At 42.7% G+C, this 18,893-nt stretch overlaps 1 protein-coding gene across 2 annotated transcripts in view; it reads left to right on the top strand.

Annotated features, from left to right (window-relative positions):
• The window catches only part of GAA (alpha glucosidase), a 480,333-nt gene extending 462,105 nt beyond the window's left edge, over nt 1-18,228 (top strand). For both annotated transcript variants that reach the window (XM_069209906.1, XM_069209907.1), the window contains exon 20: nt 17,372-18,228. In XM_069209906.1, the coding sequence (XP_069066007.1) occupies nt 17,372-17,434 (63 nt within the window). In that variant the 3' untranslated portion in view covers nt 17,435-18,228. The remainder of the gene's footprint in view (nt 1-17,371) is intronic.
• Nucleotides 18,229-18,893: the final 665 nt, after the last annotated feature.

Below are 18,893 nucleotides of genomic sequence, written 5' to 3'. Positions count from 1 at the left end.
TTGGATCAATGATCTATTTTGCTGTTTTATGGCATTGGTAACTGGTGCCCCGGCACTTCTACATTGCTTATTATAGCAGGAAGAAGGACTTTTCCTTCCTACCACCTGCTTAATTTCCATAAAGAAATATTTTCGTACTCTCAGAAACAACTGGTTATGTATAATGTTATTCTTGTCCAGAGTCTCACCCTGGTCCAACTACAGATCTAGCATTAACATCCCCCAATATTGCCAGCTACTAACTTATAAATCTCCTCAACTGACTCTTTAGACCAGTGGTTCTCAGCCGTTTGACTCCTGTGAACCCCTACTTCATCATTACTGGAATCCAAGGACCCCCAGTGACTCACTATTGGAATCCAAGAACCTGGCCATGCAGGTTAGGGTGCTACTAACCCAAATGGTAAGCCCCCGAGGGCCTACCCTTCGCAGTTGTTACAGCAACTAAGTTCTTAATGTAAGATCAACTGAGTTCTTAATGTAAGATCAGCTTACGTTTTTTTTCTGTAGAGTGAATGAAACATAGAGTGCTAAACTGTGAGGCACTTTTGTTGGGACAGTAATGTTCCTGCATGGTGTACAGTCATGTTCCTCTGCCCTGAGTGCTGATATTTTGGTAGGTGGAGGGTGGAGACCCAGACAATGAAGTGGGGAAGAGGCAACAAGGCTCCATTATAAGTTTGATTAGGTCAGTTTGCAGGGATGAGTTACTGATTAGTTTTCCTGAGCACTGCCACTTGGTGGATGTAGGGGTGAGGGATGGGGCTCCAATTTCTTTTGTTAAGGGTCGGAAGCATCCCTTAGATGAGGCCGACCTTTTATATATTTTGTGTCATTGTCAGTGTGGCTATTGATGGGCTAGGTGCAGAAAACACACACAACTTTGTGTCTTTGTTGTGCTTACTACTGACTGGAGACAACCGTGCTGAATGGAGCATCACTCTGCACAAACAGCCTGTGATGACACATGAAAGAACTACACCAAGCTGGCATTGAAAGTGCAGTGAATTCACAATCCCCTGTCTGTCATGCCATGAATTGCAATCCATGAATCCTCTTTTTCCCAATTCCAGGTTCTCCTCAAATAAAGAAGGGTGTGCTCCATAGAGTGATCAACAGACTGCTGTGCAAGCAGAGTTGGATCCTGCTTGATGCCAACTTCAGAGTTGAGGGCTATCACCAGGGTACAGCCGTGCTGGAAAAAGCTGAATCTCTGATCTGAAGCACCTTGAAGCCACCCTGGTGCTGCGAGAGGGAAGGAGCCTCTCAACCCAGCAAAGATGTGACTGACTTAATGTGCAACAGCAAATTAATTCCTGGTGCTGAGAAGAGTGTCCTGAAGCGTTTGGGCTGTAGACTCTCCATGTGGACGACTAACAGAAGAATCATGGACAGCAGTTGCCACCATTGTCCGCAAGCTATGAAAGTCACTCCTAGTCTCTCCTACCGTCCCATAGCCTCAGAACAGGCTTTTAGGCACTGAATCTTCTGCCAGGATTCTGTGAAGGTTCCCTCACAACTGATCTGGTAGATAACCTTCAGGGCCGAGAGCCCTTTTGTCTTTTATGTCCATATTGTAACAAGATGCCTACCAGATAATCCTTGCAATGCAGTTCTAGACCCTTTGTGCCAGCAAGAGTCAGGAGGCTTTCCCCAGCAGTCAGGCAGAATCTTCTTCTGTCAGTTATTATTTTAGGTCCAGGAATGATCTGTGGGAGTGGTGGAGGCATTCTTATCTTTCACACGAGCCGGTGATTGGAGAATTTCCTACACCTAACTCTGCCAACTTTTCTGAACAAAATAAACCTCCAGAGTCCCTCTTTCAACATGAGCCTTGCCTGCTTTCCCTTGATAGAGCTGGTTATTCCCTTTTGGGTAAACCATATGGAAATAAGGGACACTCCTTCTCCCTGTGCTAGAACCAGTTTTCCCTTCTTTTGTGAAAACAGATGAATGTCTGAAATGCTCAGAGTAAATGGTACCTGCCACTTTAAAACCCTATATGAGATTTCCACTTGAAAGGAATGACTTTGTGTGGCAGATCTTTATTTTGCAGTGTATTTCTGTAGTCAGTCAGTTTCCAAAATCACTCTTTCATGGTCAGTGTTACACAGCTTGTTCCGCAGAGGCCTAGTTATTCATACCAAATTGTGGATGCCATTTTGAGTCTATGGAGTGAAGACAGACAGCTAGACTGGTTTTAGTTCTACTTTGCTCTCAGGATGCACAAAGTACACTCTTTAAAAAGTACTTTTCCTCTATACTTATCCTTATCAGAGATCTGCTTTCACAATTGAATTCATTTCTACGTTTTACCCCAGCAGTTACAAAAATAGGCTTTTTATTTATAATTGGGCCTACTCAGAGTAAAATGTAAAATGGCCTTTACAGTGACAAGAACCTTTATATAACTTTATACCATTGAGTGTTCTTCTTTTAAGCATGTCCCACTTTTATATATTAGGCATCAAGCCCTGTGAACTTACAAGGCACACTTAGGGTGACTTACGAATAAAAGCATGTTTAGCACTTTTCCTGGCCATGTGCTGCTGCTTTAGTGATTTAAACTCTGCTCGGTTAGTCAACAATAGTGTTATCAGGAACCACGTACACGAGTAATATATGTAGGTGATGTAAATGCACGCTGCAGCCCACATATGACATTTACCTTCCATGCCACTGATTAATTTCATGTGGCAACTTACCATGGTATTACTGAAAGGTTAAATAAGGGAATTGGGTTTCACCAATTTCATGTTTACGGTCAGAGCACATATACCGTAGTACATGGAGGCAATGTCACAGTACAGAGTGATAATGCCAGCAAACAAATCAGTCCAAAGAAAAGCCAAGAATCTAGGAAGACCATGGGGGAAATTAGTGAATTACTGCAATGCACAAGAGCGAATCACATTAGGAACACCTTACAACGAGTAAGAAGAATTACTAGCATTATATAATGTTAAAGTTTGGATCTTGCATACAGCTCTGTTTAATATATAGGTTTTCTTGTAGATGGAGAAATAAGTTGTTCTCACCTAGGAGTAGAAATGGTTTCTAAGCGAAAGCCCTGAATTAAGTATTGGAACCTTGCAAAAATATGATCTACAGATTTTCTCAAAAGGGTATGTCACTTTTTTGGAATTCTTTCATATGCTTATTTTGAAGACTACACCGATCTACTACAAAACACTGCAACAAATGTACAACTAGTGCTATGTAAAAGTCTACATTTTATTTAAACCAACTTTACTAATTACACAACCCAGACAACCAGAAATCAGCCGCTGATCTGGGACAGAATCCTCAAGACCAGGGCTTTTTGGTATCTGCCCTCTGACAGTACTGCAAGGCCATACTAAGGACGTATATATGCATCACAATAACATACCGTAATAGGGAGGTGCTAGGGGGCGCAGCAGCAAGATGGCCACACACTTGTGAGGTTCTGCCGGCCAGGATGTCATCCGGCAGCCATCCGCAACACTGGGGGATCCCTTAAGGCAGTATCCATGTAGATCAGTGCTGGATATTCCCAGGACTCACAAGATATCAAGAGATAGCCGCAAGCTTGCCAGACAGAGGAGAACTGCCGGTGAGTGGGGCAGTGAAGGCAGTGAAAGCTGCAACCGAGTCAGAGGCTGGGACTGTGTGCTGCCCAGGGCAGGGCCTTCGACATAAGAACACACTGCAGCATTCTGGATGAGGCTGCATCAAAGATAGGCCCAGGAGAGGCAACAAAAGGACAGCTGGTCCCCATTGAGTCGCCCTGCTGAAGATGGTACTCACAGCGTTGCGCTTCCCTGGATGGAGGAACTATGTTGGCGAGGGCCTACCTGGTGCCTCTGGCTGTGCAGATTGTGGGAAGCCCTCAGGGAGAGGTGGTGTAGCAGGGGGACCCTCAAGAAATGCTTTCCTGGTGCCCCCTGATGGCGGGACAAAGCAGCCAGATCAAAGGTCTGCTTGGAGGTGGAGTAGTAGATGCTGGGGGCAAGCCAGGACGAGATATGGATTGCAGCAGGCCACTGCGGTGGGGGTTGTGCGGAGGCCGCCACACTCCGCAGAATATCGGTTGGATCCACACAACCTGGGTCTCTGGCAAGAGGGTCTGCTTTGGCAGGAGCCGGGCAAAACTGTTGCTCTACGGGTCAGCTTGTTGCCCCCTGGCATAGAAGAGGACGTTTGCTGGGACGAGACAGGACCGCTAGTGAACTGTGGGAAATCGTAGTAGGGCCAGTTGGCCATAGTTGCCAGCCAGTGCCAACACTGCTGTATTTTCCATTTACTACACTGACGACATGGGCAAGCATGAGAGCAAACAATTGAAGCTGGCATTTGATGTGGTATTGATGTTTTGCATTGGGGCAGCTGCTCACCTACTTTCACCCAAGCCATCACCCAAGCAGGATGCCAAGCCTGACCTACAGCATTTGCTTTTGGAAATGATACAAAGCTTATCAAAAATCAACTAAAAAAAAAAAGACACCCTTACATGGAGACTGTATTGGACAACTTGAGCAGCACATGTCCAACGCTGTGGACACAGCTAAAGGGCATAGCGTGAAGCTCCTCCATATGGTAAAAATCCTAGATGTGATCAAACCTAAAAACAAAGCCCTCTGTGCGAGGTCTTGCAGAAACAGCCTCTGCATAACTGGAGATGCGGAAACCAAAATACACGTAGAACATGTTGAAGCAGCTGTTTGGGGTGACTTCATATACACCTGTGTTTTCAGAGGAGAGGGCACATCGTTCTCTGGGTCCTCGGCCCCCGCTGGGTGTAATGATCCGACCCATCATAGTGCAGCTCTTCAATTACAAAAATTGCAACACGGTGCTCGGGGTTGTAAGGGAGCAAGAATCTCTTCAATATGATAGTAATCCAATCTCCGGGTGCTCAGAATTCACATTTGTGCTTCAACAGGAAAAAGAGTTCCTTCTGGTCAAGCATGCACTCAGAACATCAGGAATAAGTTACAGCATGCTCTATTCGGCCAGATTATAGATCACTGATCCATCATATGATGGTAGACTGCACCTCTTCTCACACTCAAAGCAGGCAGAACAATTTGTATGCCAGAGGACAGGACGGGCTTGTTGCACCTGTGAGACAGATTGAATTGTAATGGGCAATACAATGGGTTCCAGTGACTAACTGCCAGTTTCCAAATATTCAGGTTCAAATGGACATGGCTTTCTCTGATGATGCTCAGACCCGCTAGAAAGTCCCCACTAGGATGGTCTGTTGGGCCCATTATATAATGACCTGTTTTATTTGGATCACCACAACTGACTTTGGATCCACTGCGTGACAGAGTTGAAGACCTAGTCATCAGTCCTACCCCAGGATTTCATGTTCACGGGGCCCCGGCTACCCCACAGTGGGATTTCCACTGTTCTAGTGTAGAATACAGACACGTCAGATATCACTGGTGCATACAACATGACTGTGGTTTGTGCTCACGGCTGCCCAATGCATATGATCACTCCCCTTTATGGCCTAAGTGGAAGATCGCAACCCAGCACTCATCACATACATTCCCTCAGTAATGCAAGGGCTTTAAAGAGATTTGGCGTATAACCTGAAACATACGGGGCTGAATGATCCACGCAAAATATGCCATGTCATAGCATATCTACAGTGACACAATATGGACATAGTGCTAGTTCAGGAAACACCCCTATGTACAAATACACATACATAGAGTTCATGGGCAATAAACAGAACACAGATATACAACGTCATACTCTGCCTATGCGCGAGGAGTGGTGATTCAAATCCGTAAAGGCCTCCCCGTCCGCACGCTGGGAGTATTCACAGATCCAGAGGGGAGATGCATCTTGCTGCAAGCTACTCTACAGTCACACCATCCTGATTATATGCATTCATGGCCCACACACAGACAGCCCCTCCTTTTTTTCTTGAGGTCTGGCAGAAAGTGCAGGCCTAAGACATAGTGCTGTGGAGTGGGGACTTCAATGTTATTTTAGACCCGAAATTAGACAGATCAGCAGAGGGTTCGACCAGCCCATGCTGTGGTGGCTAAACAGCTCAGGTATATTATGTAAGAAAGAAGACTGACAGACATTTGGCATGTTAGGGTCCCAACTGTCAGAGAGGGTACATGGGTGACCAATCAATGATAGATGTGGTCCAGATTAGACTACTCACTGGTCACCAAGAACGCGAGGGCATGCACCATTTGCATGCAGCGCCTTCCTGGGTCTTACTTTGATCATGCCCCAGTTGTGCTGGAGCTAGATGTGCCAGACCAGGCCCAAGGCTCGTTTACCTGGCGGCTCCCATGTGGTGCTCATAGATGCAGTTTTCTGGGAAGAGATCCAGAAAGAGATGGCACTCTTTCACACAAATGATAAAACAGTCAATTGCCTCCCAACACTGTGGGAGACCTACAAGGTGATGATACATGCTCTGTGTATCTCTAAATAGATTTGGGGCCTCAAAAACATAAGATGCTGGCTACATCGGCTAGAAGTCGAGTTGAAAATGCTAAAGCAGAAATTAGCCAGTAACAGTATCCCTGCTCTGCTAAGTACCCCTGGCACTACATGTGGATGCACGATCCACACTTGATAAATTCTAGGAGGCAGCACAGAGTAAGCTCATTCACCTGGGCAAGGAATCAAGGGTTATCACCTGGCAAAAACCTGGCAAATCGAATACAAAATAGCTGTCCACACCAGGTCATCACCAAAATTACAACTGGCTGTGCAGACACAATCTATAACACGTTTGAGCTCTAAAAGCTCCAATTCTTCACAAGAGCTGGAAAGCTATTTTGACTCACTAGCACTGGCATAGTTGGAAACAAGCAGTGCCTAATTTGAGCTGGTGGTTTTTGGTGCTCGGCACCAGCACCTAATTGTCAACACCGGCTCTTATAATAGTTTGCCACATGGCGGCACTGCTAATCTAATTTTGAGACAAGCATAGCAGTGCCTGGAATATTCTGAATTGTCACTCTTGTAGGTCAGTGATGATTAATGGTTGTGTTGGTACTGTCATTGGCAGCCTTGGCAGGGGCAATGGGTGGTTCAAGCTGCAATGATCTGATGAGGGCCCTGGCACTTACTTTTTCCCTAATTAACCACTAGAAGCAGGGCATAGGCAGACAATATCTGGATCAACGCATCACAGCTGAAGAGATAATCAAGACTATCTGTGGCCTCCCCACTAACAGAGCCTTAGGTCCTAATGGGCCACAATCCCAATTTTACAAAGAATACACACAGCTGCTGGCACCCCGGTTGCTGACAAGCAGGGTATACTACATCCATCCCTCCAAGAAGCATTGATGATCACACTCCCTAAACCGGGCAAACCCCTCACAAAACCGGATTCATACAGGCTTTTCTCACTTGTCAATATGGACAACAAACTACTGCCAGCCAGACTGCTATCAACCCTTTCGAAGCTGGTCTGCTCTGATCAGGTGGGATTTATACCTGGAAGGTCCACATCACACAACCTTCGTACACTCTCCGTGATGCTACATCATATAGTCCCTAACACTGCAGCAGTAATGTTTTTTAGATGCTACAAAAGCGTTCAACTCATTAGAGTAGCCCTATCTTTTATATGTGTTGAAATGGCTGGGCATCGGCAAGCAATTTACGAGCTGGATGCAGCAGGGATGCCCAATAGAGCCGATGGCTGCCAAACTGCACCAACACCACATAGAGAGGGGATTTGTATGTACAGATACGAGGGTTCTGATATCACTGTATGCTGACAATGTCACGCTCTGTCAAAGACCCGGCAGCTAACACAGCACCCCTAATGCATGAATTCATTTGCTTTGCTTCCCTTTCAGGGGTAACAATCAATTGGGCTAAGTCCCTTGTTTTGCCTCCTACAGCTTACACAAAACCATGCAAACTAGACTATACACTATTTTTATTACAGAATCCTTTAGATATCTGGAGATACAAATTAGCAGGAACATGCAGGAAATGTCAGGGAGAACTATGGTAAGGTGCTAACCAGAACAGGTAGACAAATAGATGCGTCTTCTCCTGTCGCTGGCCGGGAGGTTGTCCCTTACCAAAATGGTGGTGCTACCAAAATTCCTCTATCTGTTCAACAATATACTGAGCAGCTGCGATCCCTTTTTAATAAAGCTAGCATGGACTAGAAAGCAGTCCTGACTGAAATGTGTGACCTTGATGCTTCCATATGAGAGAGGTGGGTTGAACATGCCAGAATACGAATTCTACCACCTCAGCGTGCAGGCCTGTTGCTGACATCACTGGCACTTCCCAGATCCCTACCAGCCACATGTAGTTGTTGAGTGCGACATAGCCGCCCCATACAAATTCAGTAGTTATGTCTTTGCAGAGATTAGGTGCCCGAGTGAGAACTTTGATCCAGCCAGAGTCGCGGTATGGGCCTCACGGCATTTGTTGACCAAGGTAAGTCTGAACCTCATGTTTGCCCCCAGCATTCCCCTAGCATATAACCCCATGCTGCTGCCGACATGAGACCATGCCATGGCAGCACGACCACAAACTCTGAGCCTCTGCTGTTATAAGGACCTTTAGGAGGAGGGGCATTGTTATACTCCTGGAGGCCATCACAGTACAGGATACACATACAGCGCTGGATATTTTCCTGAACTATGGGCTCAAGGTATCCTGTAAAGACCTGAGAATGACCTTTCCACAACAGCCACCCACATTTGCGCTACTTGAACACGTCTGCACTTCCTCGTCCCCTTAACACCTGGTCGCTCGCATATGCAGTGCAGCTCAAACAGCCCTCCAAGTTGCTCCAGGGCTGGCAAGAGGGCATTAGGAGGCAGATCTATAGATGGATCTAACTGACGCTCAATGGGCCTTTTTCTGCACACAAACAGGGACTCTGTCTCCAAATTATTGGCTCAGATTGATACATTACAAGTATCTACACAGATTATACCACACGCTTGCCAAGCTACACAAACTGAGACTGAGAGGCTCACAACACTGTAAGAGATGTGGGGCAGGAAAGGCAGATTTGTGGCATGTAGTGTGGGACTGCCGGGGAATTAGGAAGTAGTTTGGAGAGAATGGGGAGAGAGATAGCCCACATGGCGGGCACATCCCTGATGCTCCTGCCACTGATGACTTTGCTAGACTACGTGAAGAACATACTGGCTCCTGAACGAAAATTAACTGCATTGCTCCTGGTGTTGGCAGGGTGCAGAACGGCAATGAGATGGGCCATTAGGGCATTGCCCACAATGTCCGACCTGATTTGTTACTTAACATTTGCAGTGATCAGCTTTCAACCTATTTGGAGTTAATGCCGATTTAAAGCAGGCCTCCGAATATCTGGGAACCTGTGTGCCTCTCTCTACTGTAAAAAAATAAATTAAAAAAAAACATTTTTCAGCTCACAGAGCAGTGACCCAGAACACAGCTACCTTTTCCAAATTTCTTTGAGGAAAAAACAGTCATCCTCTTGGTTTCTGCCCTCTTTTGAATTCAAAGAATTTCATCCTTTTCCAAGCTTTTTTAATTTCTTGAGGAGAATTATTTTCTGAAGTTTTCTACTGACATGTTTTTAACTTTCGAGTCTTTTGAGTAAAAATGCTTGCTGTTTTTGAAAGTTGTCAATCCTTCGATGGTGAGATGTTAAAGCAGGATTACCACAACTTTTGTATAGTCTGCTACCAGACTCTCGGACCATAAAGGAGCGTGACATCTGTCGGATGTCGCACAGAAGACAGGGATCAGAGAACAAATTTGCGTCATGATTATGGGTAGAAATTTGCTTCTCTCTTGTCCTGCAGGGCCGACTTCCTTACTTGATGAAGGGGCAGCATTCTTCCTCCTTAGCTTCTAGAGGGATCAGATTTAGATCTCATACTTCTAAAGTTTGACATCCATTTATTGCCACTGCTCCCAGTCAGTGTTGAGGCACCCAGTGTTATGTAATGCAGATTATTCTGTTTTGATGTTGAGGGTATCTAAGTGAGCATCCTGTGGCCACTTTACAAAGACTTCACTTCAAAGTGACAAATCAAAGTACACCATTGTAATGCTATGTACTTCACCAGACTGTCAAGCCCAAGCAATTGGGGGTCTTTATCTCTTTGGTATCTAAAGATGATCCTCTGATATCATTCAGAAGCAGTGTAGCCACCTCCTGACCAGTCTGTGGCTCGGGGACTAGTTTTGCACAGACATTTTCATAAGATACCAGTTTCTCCAGAACATATAGACCTTAAAGAACATTGTTTTAGCAGGGGTATACCCAAAGCAAATTGCTAATAGGATGTTTCCCCCTGAACATGCCAAAAAGGAGAAGATCCTTAAAGATTCACTGACACTAATTAGAGGTTTCACCTCCATCTCCTTAGAGAAGGCACTTTAGAGATGATGATATGGGTGGGGAGTCTGAATAGAGAAGCTTTCCTCTGAATCACCTCTGCTTCCTTTCCTGTGCACATCTTCTTTATTAATGATCCCACAAGGTCACTAGCAGTTCAGTGAAGGATTTGAATTTTGAAATTCACATTCATGTTACAATAAGACATGTGTCTGGGTAGCAGCTGACATCTCTAAATCCACACGGTCTGCAAAAGATCTTTGATTTAGCTTTCCCTGGATGGTCACTAGAAGAGGCAACTACATCAACAATACAAAGATTGTGATATCAAAAGCAAGGGAGAGACTGAGAAAGTCAACACCCTTCCGCTTTCACCGGGAAGGATCCCTGCTTGCAAACCATTGCGTCAGTCATTTAGCTTCCCCATCCAGAAAATGGTGGACTATAACATCTGCATTTGGCTCCCGCATGGTAAATGGCAACCAAAGATAGATGGATGCTAGATACTTTACAGAATCAACACAGGATGTAATTTTCCAGATTCCCATCCCAAATATCACTAAAGGGAATCTACATTTGTCTGTCTGAACCGGCTGATGCAAAAGGTAACATCCTTTTGAAAAAGAATGGTTGTGACTGTTCCACAACACCAGCTGAACAAAGGCATTCACTCCTGTTATTTTGTCATCAACTAAAAGGGATCAGAACACGTATTTCTACATATTATAGCCTAGATTTAAAAGACATACTCAAATGTGTCAGATGCTTCATCAGATGTTCCCAGTATTACATTAAGAATATTGGATGTGTACCATAAAGCTCCAGGATGCTTAGTTGCTTCCTAATATTCAAGGATGCCAACAATCAAAGTTCTTCTTTTCTTTATTGAAAAGGAATTTTAACCTGTCTGTACCTTGAACACTGGCCTATTACGATGAAGACCTTCAGAGAAAACTATTACAAAATGTGAATCTTACATCAAATTTCTTATAGGATCTGGCTCTTCAGATCAGTGCAGAAAAGTTTTTGTTTGGACCAGTACAGACCCTCCAGTAGTTAGGAGTGGCCTACAATACATTAAACATAAAAGTATTTTCTTATGAAAAGAGGTTGTTTCATCTTAATTTCTACACTCCCTGCCCTATGAGGGACAAGGCTCATCTATTCTTGGCTATGGTCTCCTGCTTCTTACTAGTTTTAGATTCAGATGCCACATGAAGCCTCTTCATGAGTGCTTGCAGGATGGATCCAGAGTGTGGGGAAATGGGACAAAAGAATCATCTTAAAAAAATAAAAAAAAAGTATTTTATTAGTTTCAGTAAAACAAGGAAAATAACAAAGAAACATACAGTGTAAGAGTGCTGTTCACGCAAATTATCCCATCAATTACATGTTGAAGGCGGTGACAGACATGTTCTCTTTACATTCACCATGAGCGATAGCTACAGGGAAGTACAGATAATGATCAATGCACTTTATGGAATGAACAAAGACAACAAGCTACTTGTTTAAGAAGGAGTACAATAATTCCACACTCAGTCATCATAAAGTCGAGATTAACATCCTTCCTTATAATCAACCGTCTGCCATCAGAGCTCAGCTCACAGTCATGGTGGAATTTTTCTAGCAAGTGGGCCCACAATAATATCTCGTCAGCCGCCCCTGCATCTGTGCGTGACGATCTAATATGGTGTTCTTCTGCTGCCCTCAATTCCAATAAATCCCTCAACCAGTTATCAAGCAACTGGACTCTAGTGTCCAGCCATTCCAATGGCTACATGATGTTTCAGCAAGAGGAGGGCCAGCAGCACAAGTTTGTAGGAGGTTTTCCGACCCTTGGATTTAACTACCACACCCAACATGCAAGCCAGTGGTGTTAGAGGGATCGTAATTCCATTTGTTTCTTCGTTACGTTGCAACACTTCTCTATAATCCTGTACCTTGGCACACTCCCAAGCCAGATGTAGGAAAGTGGCACCTTCCTCTCCCCAATGCGCACATTTAGCTCCTCTAGTGGGATCCAGTCTGTTAAATTTATATGGTGTGACATACATACATATGGTGCAGAAAGTGAAGGATTTGAATCTATGATTACAGGACGATGTGCATACCAGGACAGTTGCACTCGCCCATTAAGTCTGAAATGGGCTGTCCTAAATCTTTCCCAGGCCCCATGTTCTGAAAATTGTTTGTACTGCATGTCACCCCTAAGGACTTTGTAAAAGTGGTTGATTAAGTGACTTCCCTCCCCCACCAACCAATTAGACCGTCTAGCATCCCAGAGGGCCGCAGCACTGCAGGGAAATCGATCAATCCACAGAGTTCCCTCTCAACATTGTCCAGCTTAGCATAGTGTAAGAAGTGGGCCGGTCTGATCCCAAAAGAATCCTGAGCCTCCTGAAAAGTAATAAAGGTTTCTTCGGGGTACATATGACCTACAACATTGGCACCCTCTCACCCTCCATTGTTCCATAGACATATCAACATCTATGTTTCGAAAAGGAGCAAGATCCCACAACCGTAGCTCCCTCCTGAAGGGCGCTCTACAGAGAACCCTCTGGACCACCCTGTCCCAAATCTCCACTGTGATTTTGATTAAATATGGGATTGAGTGGTTCAACCTGCCTTGATGCATCATTAACTGTGTTAAAGTGTCTCCTCCCATCGGGAGCCCAGGAGTTGTTTCTCCTATTTATCAGATTCCATAAATCATCCAGCGGAATGCTGCAGATCCGCAGCATAATAATAAAACTGTAAGTCCAGGATAGCCAACTGCCATCCTCCAAGTCCCTCTTGAGTCCTGCCAGTTCCACCCTGCTGTGCTTACCTGCCCAAATGACAAAAACTAACAGGCTGTCCAGCTTACAAAAGAACCCGTCCCCAAGTGGGAAAAGGGAGTTTTTAACTAGGTACAAGCAGCGTGCTCGCTCTTCCATTACATAAAGAGGGAGCCTGTTCCAGAATTTTATGGAATTCTCAAGACCCTATCCGCATTTGTAAGTTGATGTTGAGCCTCAGTGGTGTGACCCAGATCCCTAGATACCAAAACCCTTCCAGTTCCCAATGAAGACCCATATCTGGCAATTGGCCTATCTGCTTTCCGATCAGTCCACCCAAAGGGAACAGGAGTGATTTGCACACATTAACCTTAAGGTTCTCAACCTCGCCAACCAGCAGCCTCAGCAGGAGCGGAGCAGACTCCCCGTGGCATTGTACATATACCAACGTGTCATCAGCATACAATTAAACCACAAATGGCATCTTCCACCCAGACTCCCCAAGGAGCCATTTCCAGGCGCAGCAGCAGCGCAAGGGACTCAATTGACAGCAGAAGCATCATCTTTACAATTACTGAGTACAATCTGTTTGTTGGTGGTGCACCAGAAATAAAATATTACAGAAAGCCCCCTTCATTGTGTCTGACCATTGTGACCGGTGTGTCCTTGAAGCGTTGGAGTGCACACATGATTGATCTAACAGCTCTAGGCAAGTAGTCATCAGAAGAACAACGCCATCACATCAGCAGGAATTGAGAACTGTCTTTCACCCATCCAAATTACTGTACAAATATCCTAAAGCAAGCAAAATATTCCTGTACTAGATCTTCATGTGCGTACATAGTAAAGATAATTCTTATAGATCCAAATTGGCTTTGACAGTGGTGTTATCCAGATCTTCACATATCCTACCTATTTCCCCTCACTAGAGGTTTTTGTGCTGACTGTAGCTCTATCCAGGATATCAGGCAAGATGCTACCTGCAATCCCTCAACTTCTGAGCCTGACCCAGTACCTTTAGAACGTACACATGGGCCATCCAAATCACTATACGAACATCATGAAGGTAGCACAACATTCCTCTTCTACGTCTTCATATGCCTTCAGAAGGAAGAGGGTCTGTATCTGGTGTCTAGAAAAGCAGGCAGACCTGGGAACTTATCAGGTAAAATGCTACTACCTTATATTCATTATCTGGGCTTCAAGTGTCATGTGTCTTTTTCACTATTGCAGTTATTAAAATATATTTGAATGTCTCAAGAGTTTTTCTTCCTATTAGTATACCATTTTCTCCTTGAGAACTCACTATAATTATCTAAAAAGTAACTGCACATCCTTTTGAGCATGGCTAAAGCTGACCTTCAACAAATATCATGGAAAGTCGCCAGTATGTGCACTTGAGGGTGTCCGTACAGAGGAACTTATACTGTGCTTCATCGTGTGGTTTGCCTATTGACTCTATTGTCTTTCCTTTCAAAACATGATATATTTTTTTTACAATTTAATCTGACTCTTATTTCTTCCAACCTTCTGCACAAATCCATCCTCCAAGGAAGAAAGGTGAATATGTATCTTAGATATTACTATTTAGAAAACATCAAAACTTTCCACAAGCTCAAACAGACTGTAGCTAGATGGACTGTCTCCTGCATTACTGAATGTTATTAGAAAGAGAATAGACCCCTTGCGGTTAAGCATAAGGCCCCGTCTACTAGGGGAAAGGTGACTACTGGGACATCTAAAAAGAAACGTTCTTATTCCAGATTGTTTCAGAACTGCCACTTGGATATCCGTGCAAACCTTTTCCAGGCAGTAATGCATTGATTCGGACTCCAGGGCAGATGCTGTGGTCTAAATTAAGTGGGTCATTTATAAACTAGATGGTACATTGATTGTAGATCAGTTTATTAATTCCTAACTTAACTTTTACATGGAGGTTGCTACATGTAACCCAGCTGCATGAGATTTCCCTTTGTTTCCGCGTCTACCAGTTTGAATGACAAAAGCTCATTGTGTTTTCAGCTGTTGATGAATGCTTGAGACGGTCTTCTGAGAGACAAGGAATAGTTACATTTCCTCGTCATTCTCAGTTCTCTCTCACAGGTATTCTCTCTAAATGTATAAACATCTCCATCCTCTTCTCTGGAGATCAGGGATATATATGGGTTGACGCTATTATAGATCCTTTCTGCCTCACAGAACTTGCTGTGCTTGATAGGACATCTTCAGTTCGGTGCACAGATATTAAAATTTATGAATTCCTAGAGAATACCTGTGATGTTGAACAAAACTTACAAGTACTTTCATGACAGAGTCCAAAATATTTCTCACTAGCACATATTTTTGACTGAAACCTACTGTTTAACTAGAACTAGAGATGTTCTTTTTTCTAACACCCAGTTCCTGTAGTATATTTCTTAGATTATAGTATTGTTTACAGGAAGGGAATGCCAGAGTTATCATTGGATATTAATTAATACCTCATTGTAAGTCTGAGAAATTACAAAACTAATTTTACCAAGCTTTACTAGTTTTGCTCTTGTCCTGGGCCGTTATATCACAAAAATCATCTTGCTTCCTGACAGCAATATTTTAAAATGCACAAGGAATAGGTATTACCTAATGCACTCAAAGGTAGTAATATTACACTCAAGAAAACACCGTAATGTTAAAAGAGCATATTTTGTAACATTTTAAATTCCATATTTGAAAATATTGTTAGCTTCCATGCTATTATTACATACACATAGGTTTGCAGCAAACTAGGCACACACATCCTCAATTTGGACGTGATTTAGTGATACCTACTAAACAGTCTGACTTTTTGTTTGCTGACCTGTTAAAAACTCAAATGCAAATGCAAAAAAGTTTCTGTTGATCAAGGTTTTCTTGCATCCTCCGCAAAGACATAATCTTACATGCCAAATTATTGGCGTGCATGGGTCTTTAAGGTTTGTTGATTTTTGTTTGGTATTTTGTAATGTGCAAACAGTGCTAGAGGTCTACCTTCAGATGCCAACTAAGATCTAGTTTAACTGTGGCATTTTTCTTTAGGTCTACTTGCAATCTGTAAAATTCTCATAGGAAAAGTATGCATATATCTACATTTTTTTTGTGACTGGATTTGATTCTCAAAGAAAAACTATATTTTATTGGTGTTTTTCGTGGTGCAAAACGTGTGACCATGAATTAAAATGAGGGTGTCGGTCAGTAAATAGAGTTGACCACACTCAAAAGCATCCAGTCATAATAGGTCAGATTTTTCACTTTTCCACCGCATGCATGTATTTGTCCTATAAGCAGAGCTAGGCAATAAAGAGTTATTTTGAAATAACATTTTTTTTGTGTTTGTGCAAAGCAGAAAACAGCCACTTTTCCACATCTTTATTTAAATGAACACTTTGGAAGTGAGATTGACACTTAATTTAGTGCTGCTGACACTCATGTGGAAGTGTTTGATGTTTGCAGTACTGGACTCACCAGTACAATTGATAATGCGTGTTTCTTGCCTCCGTAGTGAGTCACGTTCTGCTGAGTTTCCAGAATCAGCAGATTAATATGTATTGAATAAGCTGTAATACATAAAAAATAGGGCATTTTTTTCATTGGCAATATGATCGAATTTGACCAACTGCATAAACTAGTAAGGCATTACCGTAATGTGGATAAGTGGAAGTAGCTTATGGCCCAGATCATAAAACAGATTAGTGGATTTGGTTGAGCAAACGTCAGGTCACAGATGCGAATTCCAGCAATGTTATCTTGGCTTTTATCATTTTAAGATTGAAAAAACGAGTCCTGTTGATTTGAACATTTGGCACATCATGCAGTTTTGTTTTTCAAACATGAAAAGCTACATAAAACCAGATTATTGGTATCTACCCTCAAATTATCTAAAAGGAGATTTTGAAACAAAACCATCCTACAACATTTAATAAAACCAATGTAACAACTAGTTATAATGTAGCTAGGTTCAAGATGTATGTGCGGGAAGAGAACCTACTTTGTAGTTGAATATTTCTAATTATGGAACATTGCATGTAAAAGCATGGAAACCTCTTGGCCTGTAATAATAGAGAACACTTTGCTCTACCCTAAACACATGTACTTTAATGAGAGCGGTGAGGAGATTATGTGGTAATAAATATGTGACGGAAACACCTTAAAAAGACTGTGGAGAGTCTGAGGAAATTGATCAATAAATGAACAGGTCTGACTCCTTGTTTCTCTTTCCCTTCATTTCCTTTGTCTATGTCTACAGGTGCTTCGTGTGGATAATCTTCATTTGAATCTCAGTGTAGGATTCACCATTCAGTGGATGTGACTGTGGAGGCTGTGCAAGCACCAAGGTCTAGGATTCTTTCTGCAAATATCCTGAACATCAATTGTGGAGCAATTTATAAAGGAGAAAGCACTGTATAGTGAACACAAGTGACTTAACACGTCAGTTAATCTCATCTTCTCAGATTCATAAATTATCATATGTGGGTTTTCAGCACCTTGCTGCTCATAGATGTAACTGATTACAGCAATGAAACTGTACATAAAAGAATTTCAAAAAATTGCACGGGTGTTAAGTGAAGGATGAGAATGCTAGGATATTTTTCTGCCAAATGTGAAACACCTTTTGTTGACTCCTTTTGATCACCACTTTCGATGTCTCTATATCACCTCAGTGTTTGCCTTCTGTTGAGTTAGTTATTTTCCCCAGGAGCTCCTGTTTCTTCCTGTCTATCTGGATTGTATTACGTTGTATTTATTACTTGTGTCATTTATTATTCTTCACTGTGTGAACTGATTGATTTTTTCAGGAACGAATCCATAATAATTCTCTCAATCACCCATTTAAATTAAGTGGCTCCTTTATAAACTAGATAGTAAATTAATTTTTTGTAGATCAGTTTAATAAATCCGGACAACAACATTTCTCTGGAGTCTCTCGTAAGGTAAGTAAGGTACACAGTTTCTTAGGTGGAGGAAGCTGAAGAGGCAGGTTGTCGGTCCTTCTGAACTTAGCTTATCTGTTAATTACCGTGACAGTGTTCCTGAATAATTTGCTAACACCTTACTCATCTCAATTTGATTAACAAAACTACAATAAACTCCATTTTCAAAGTCCCTTGTTGGTTTATTGATTACCCTTCCTGCGATGTGTGTCACTGAAGGCTTCTGGGTTGATGAGTCAAACTCCTTAATCATCAATGGTTAAAGGGTTCAGAGCACTTTGACATACTATGTTGACTATGCATCAATAAAATGCCATGAGGGACCAAGGCTTTATTCAGCGTATATGTTTCTTTTTCAGTCAATATCTGATAGCCGTCTGTGGTTTCTTTTAACAAAACATAACAAAGTAAAGCGTTGCCTGTCCATTTTGTTCTTCTAATAAATGTTGTTCTTACAGAAAAAGCAGATTATTACATTCTCTAACAAATAGTAGGCTGTTGCCGTGGCAGTGTGGGGACAGGGTTGGGCAGGACTTTTATTGAAAGGAAATGCAGTCGGATAGTGAGAACATGCTAAAATGTGTGGAGGCACATTCAGTAGTGTCCACTGAGAATTTGTGTGAAAATAAACTATTTGATTAAACTATTATTATGTAGTTATGTTTCAACTGTTGAGTATCTCCAGTCAGGGTCATCATCATTCGGACAAAGGATAAGACATGACTATGTGATGCAATTTTTTAAAACACTTAATTTAATTTTAGAAACCTAGACTAATAAAGGTATAAGAGCTAGCCGTAAGCACTAGCAATAAAGGACATACCACAACCAATGCAA

The sequence above is a fragment of the Pleurodeles waltl genome, chromosome 10 (assembly GCF_031143425.1).
Source record: "Pleurodeles waltl isolate 20211129_DDA chromosome 10, aPleWal1.hap1.20221129, whole genome shotgun sequence".
NCBI lineage: Eukaryota > Metazoa > Chordata > Amphibia > Caudata > Salamandridae > Pleurodeles > Pleurodeles waltl.
This window is presented reverse-complemented; position numbering and strand designations above follow the sequence as displayed.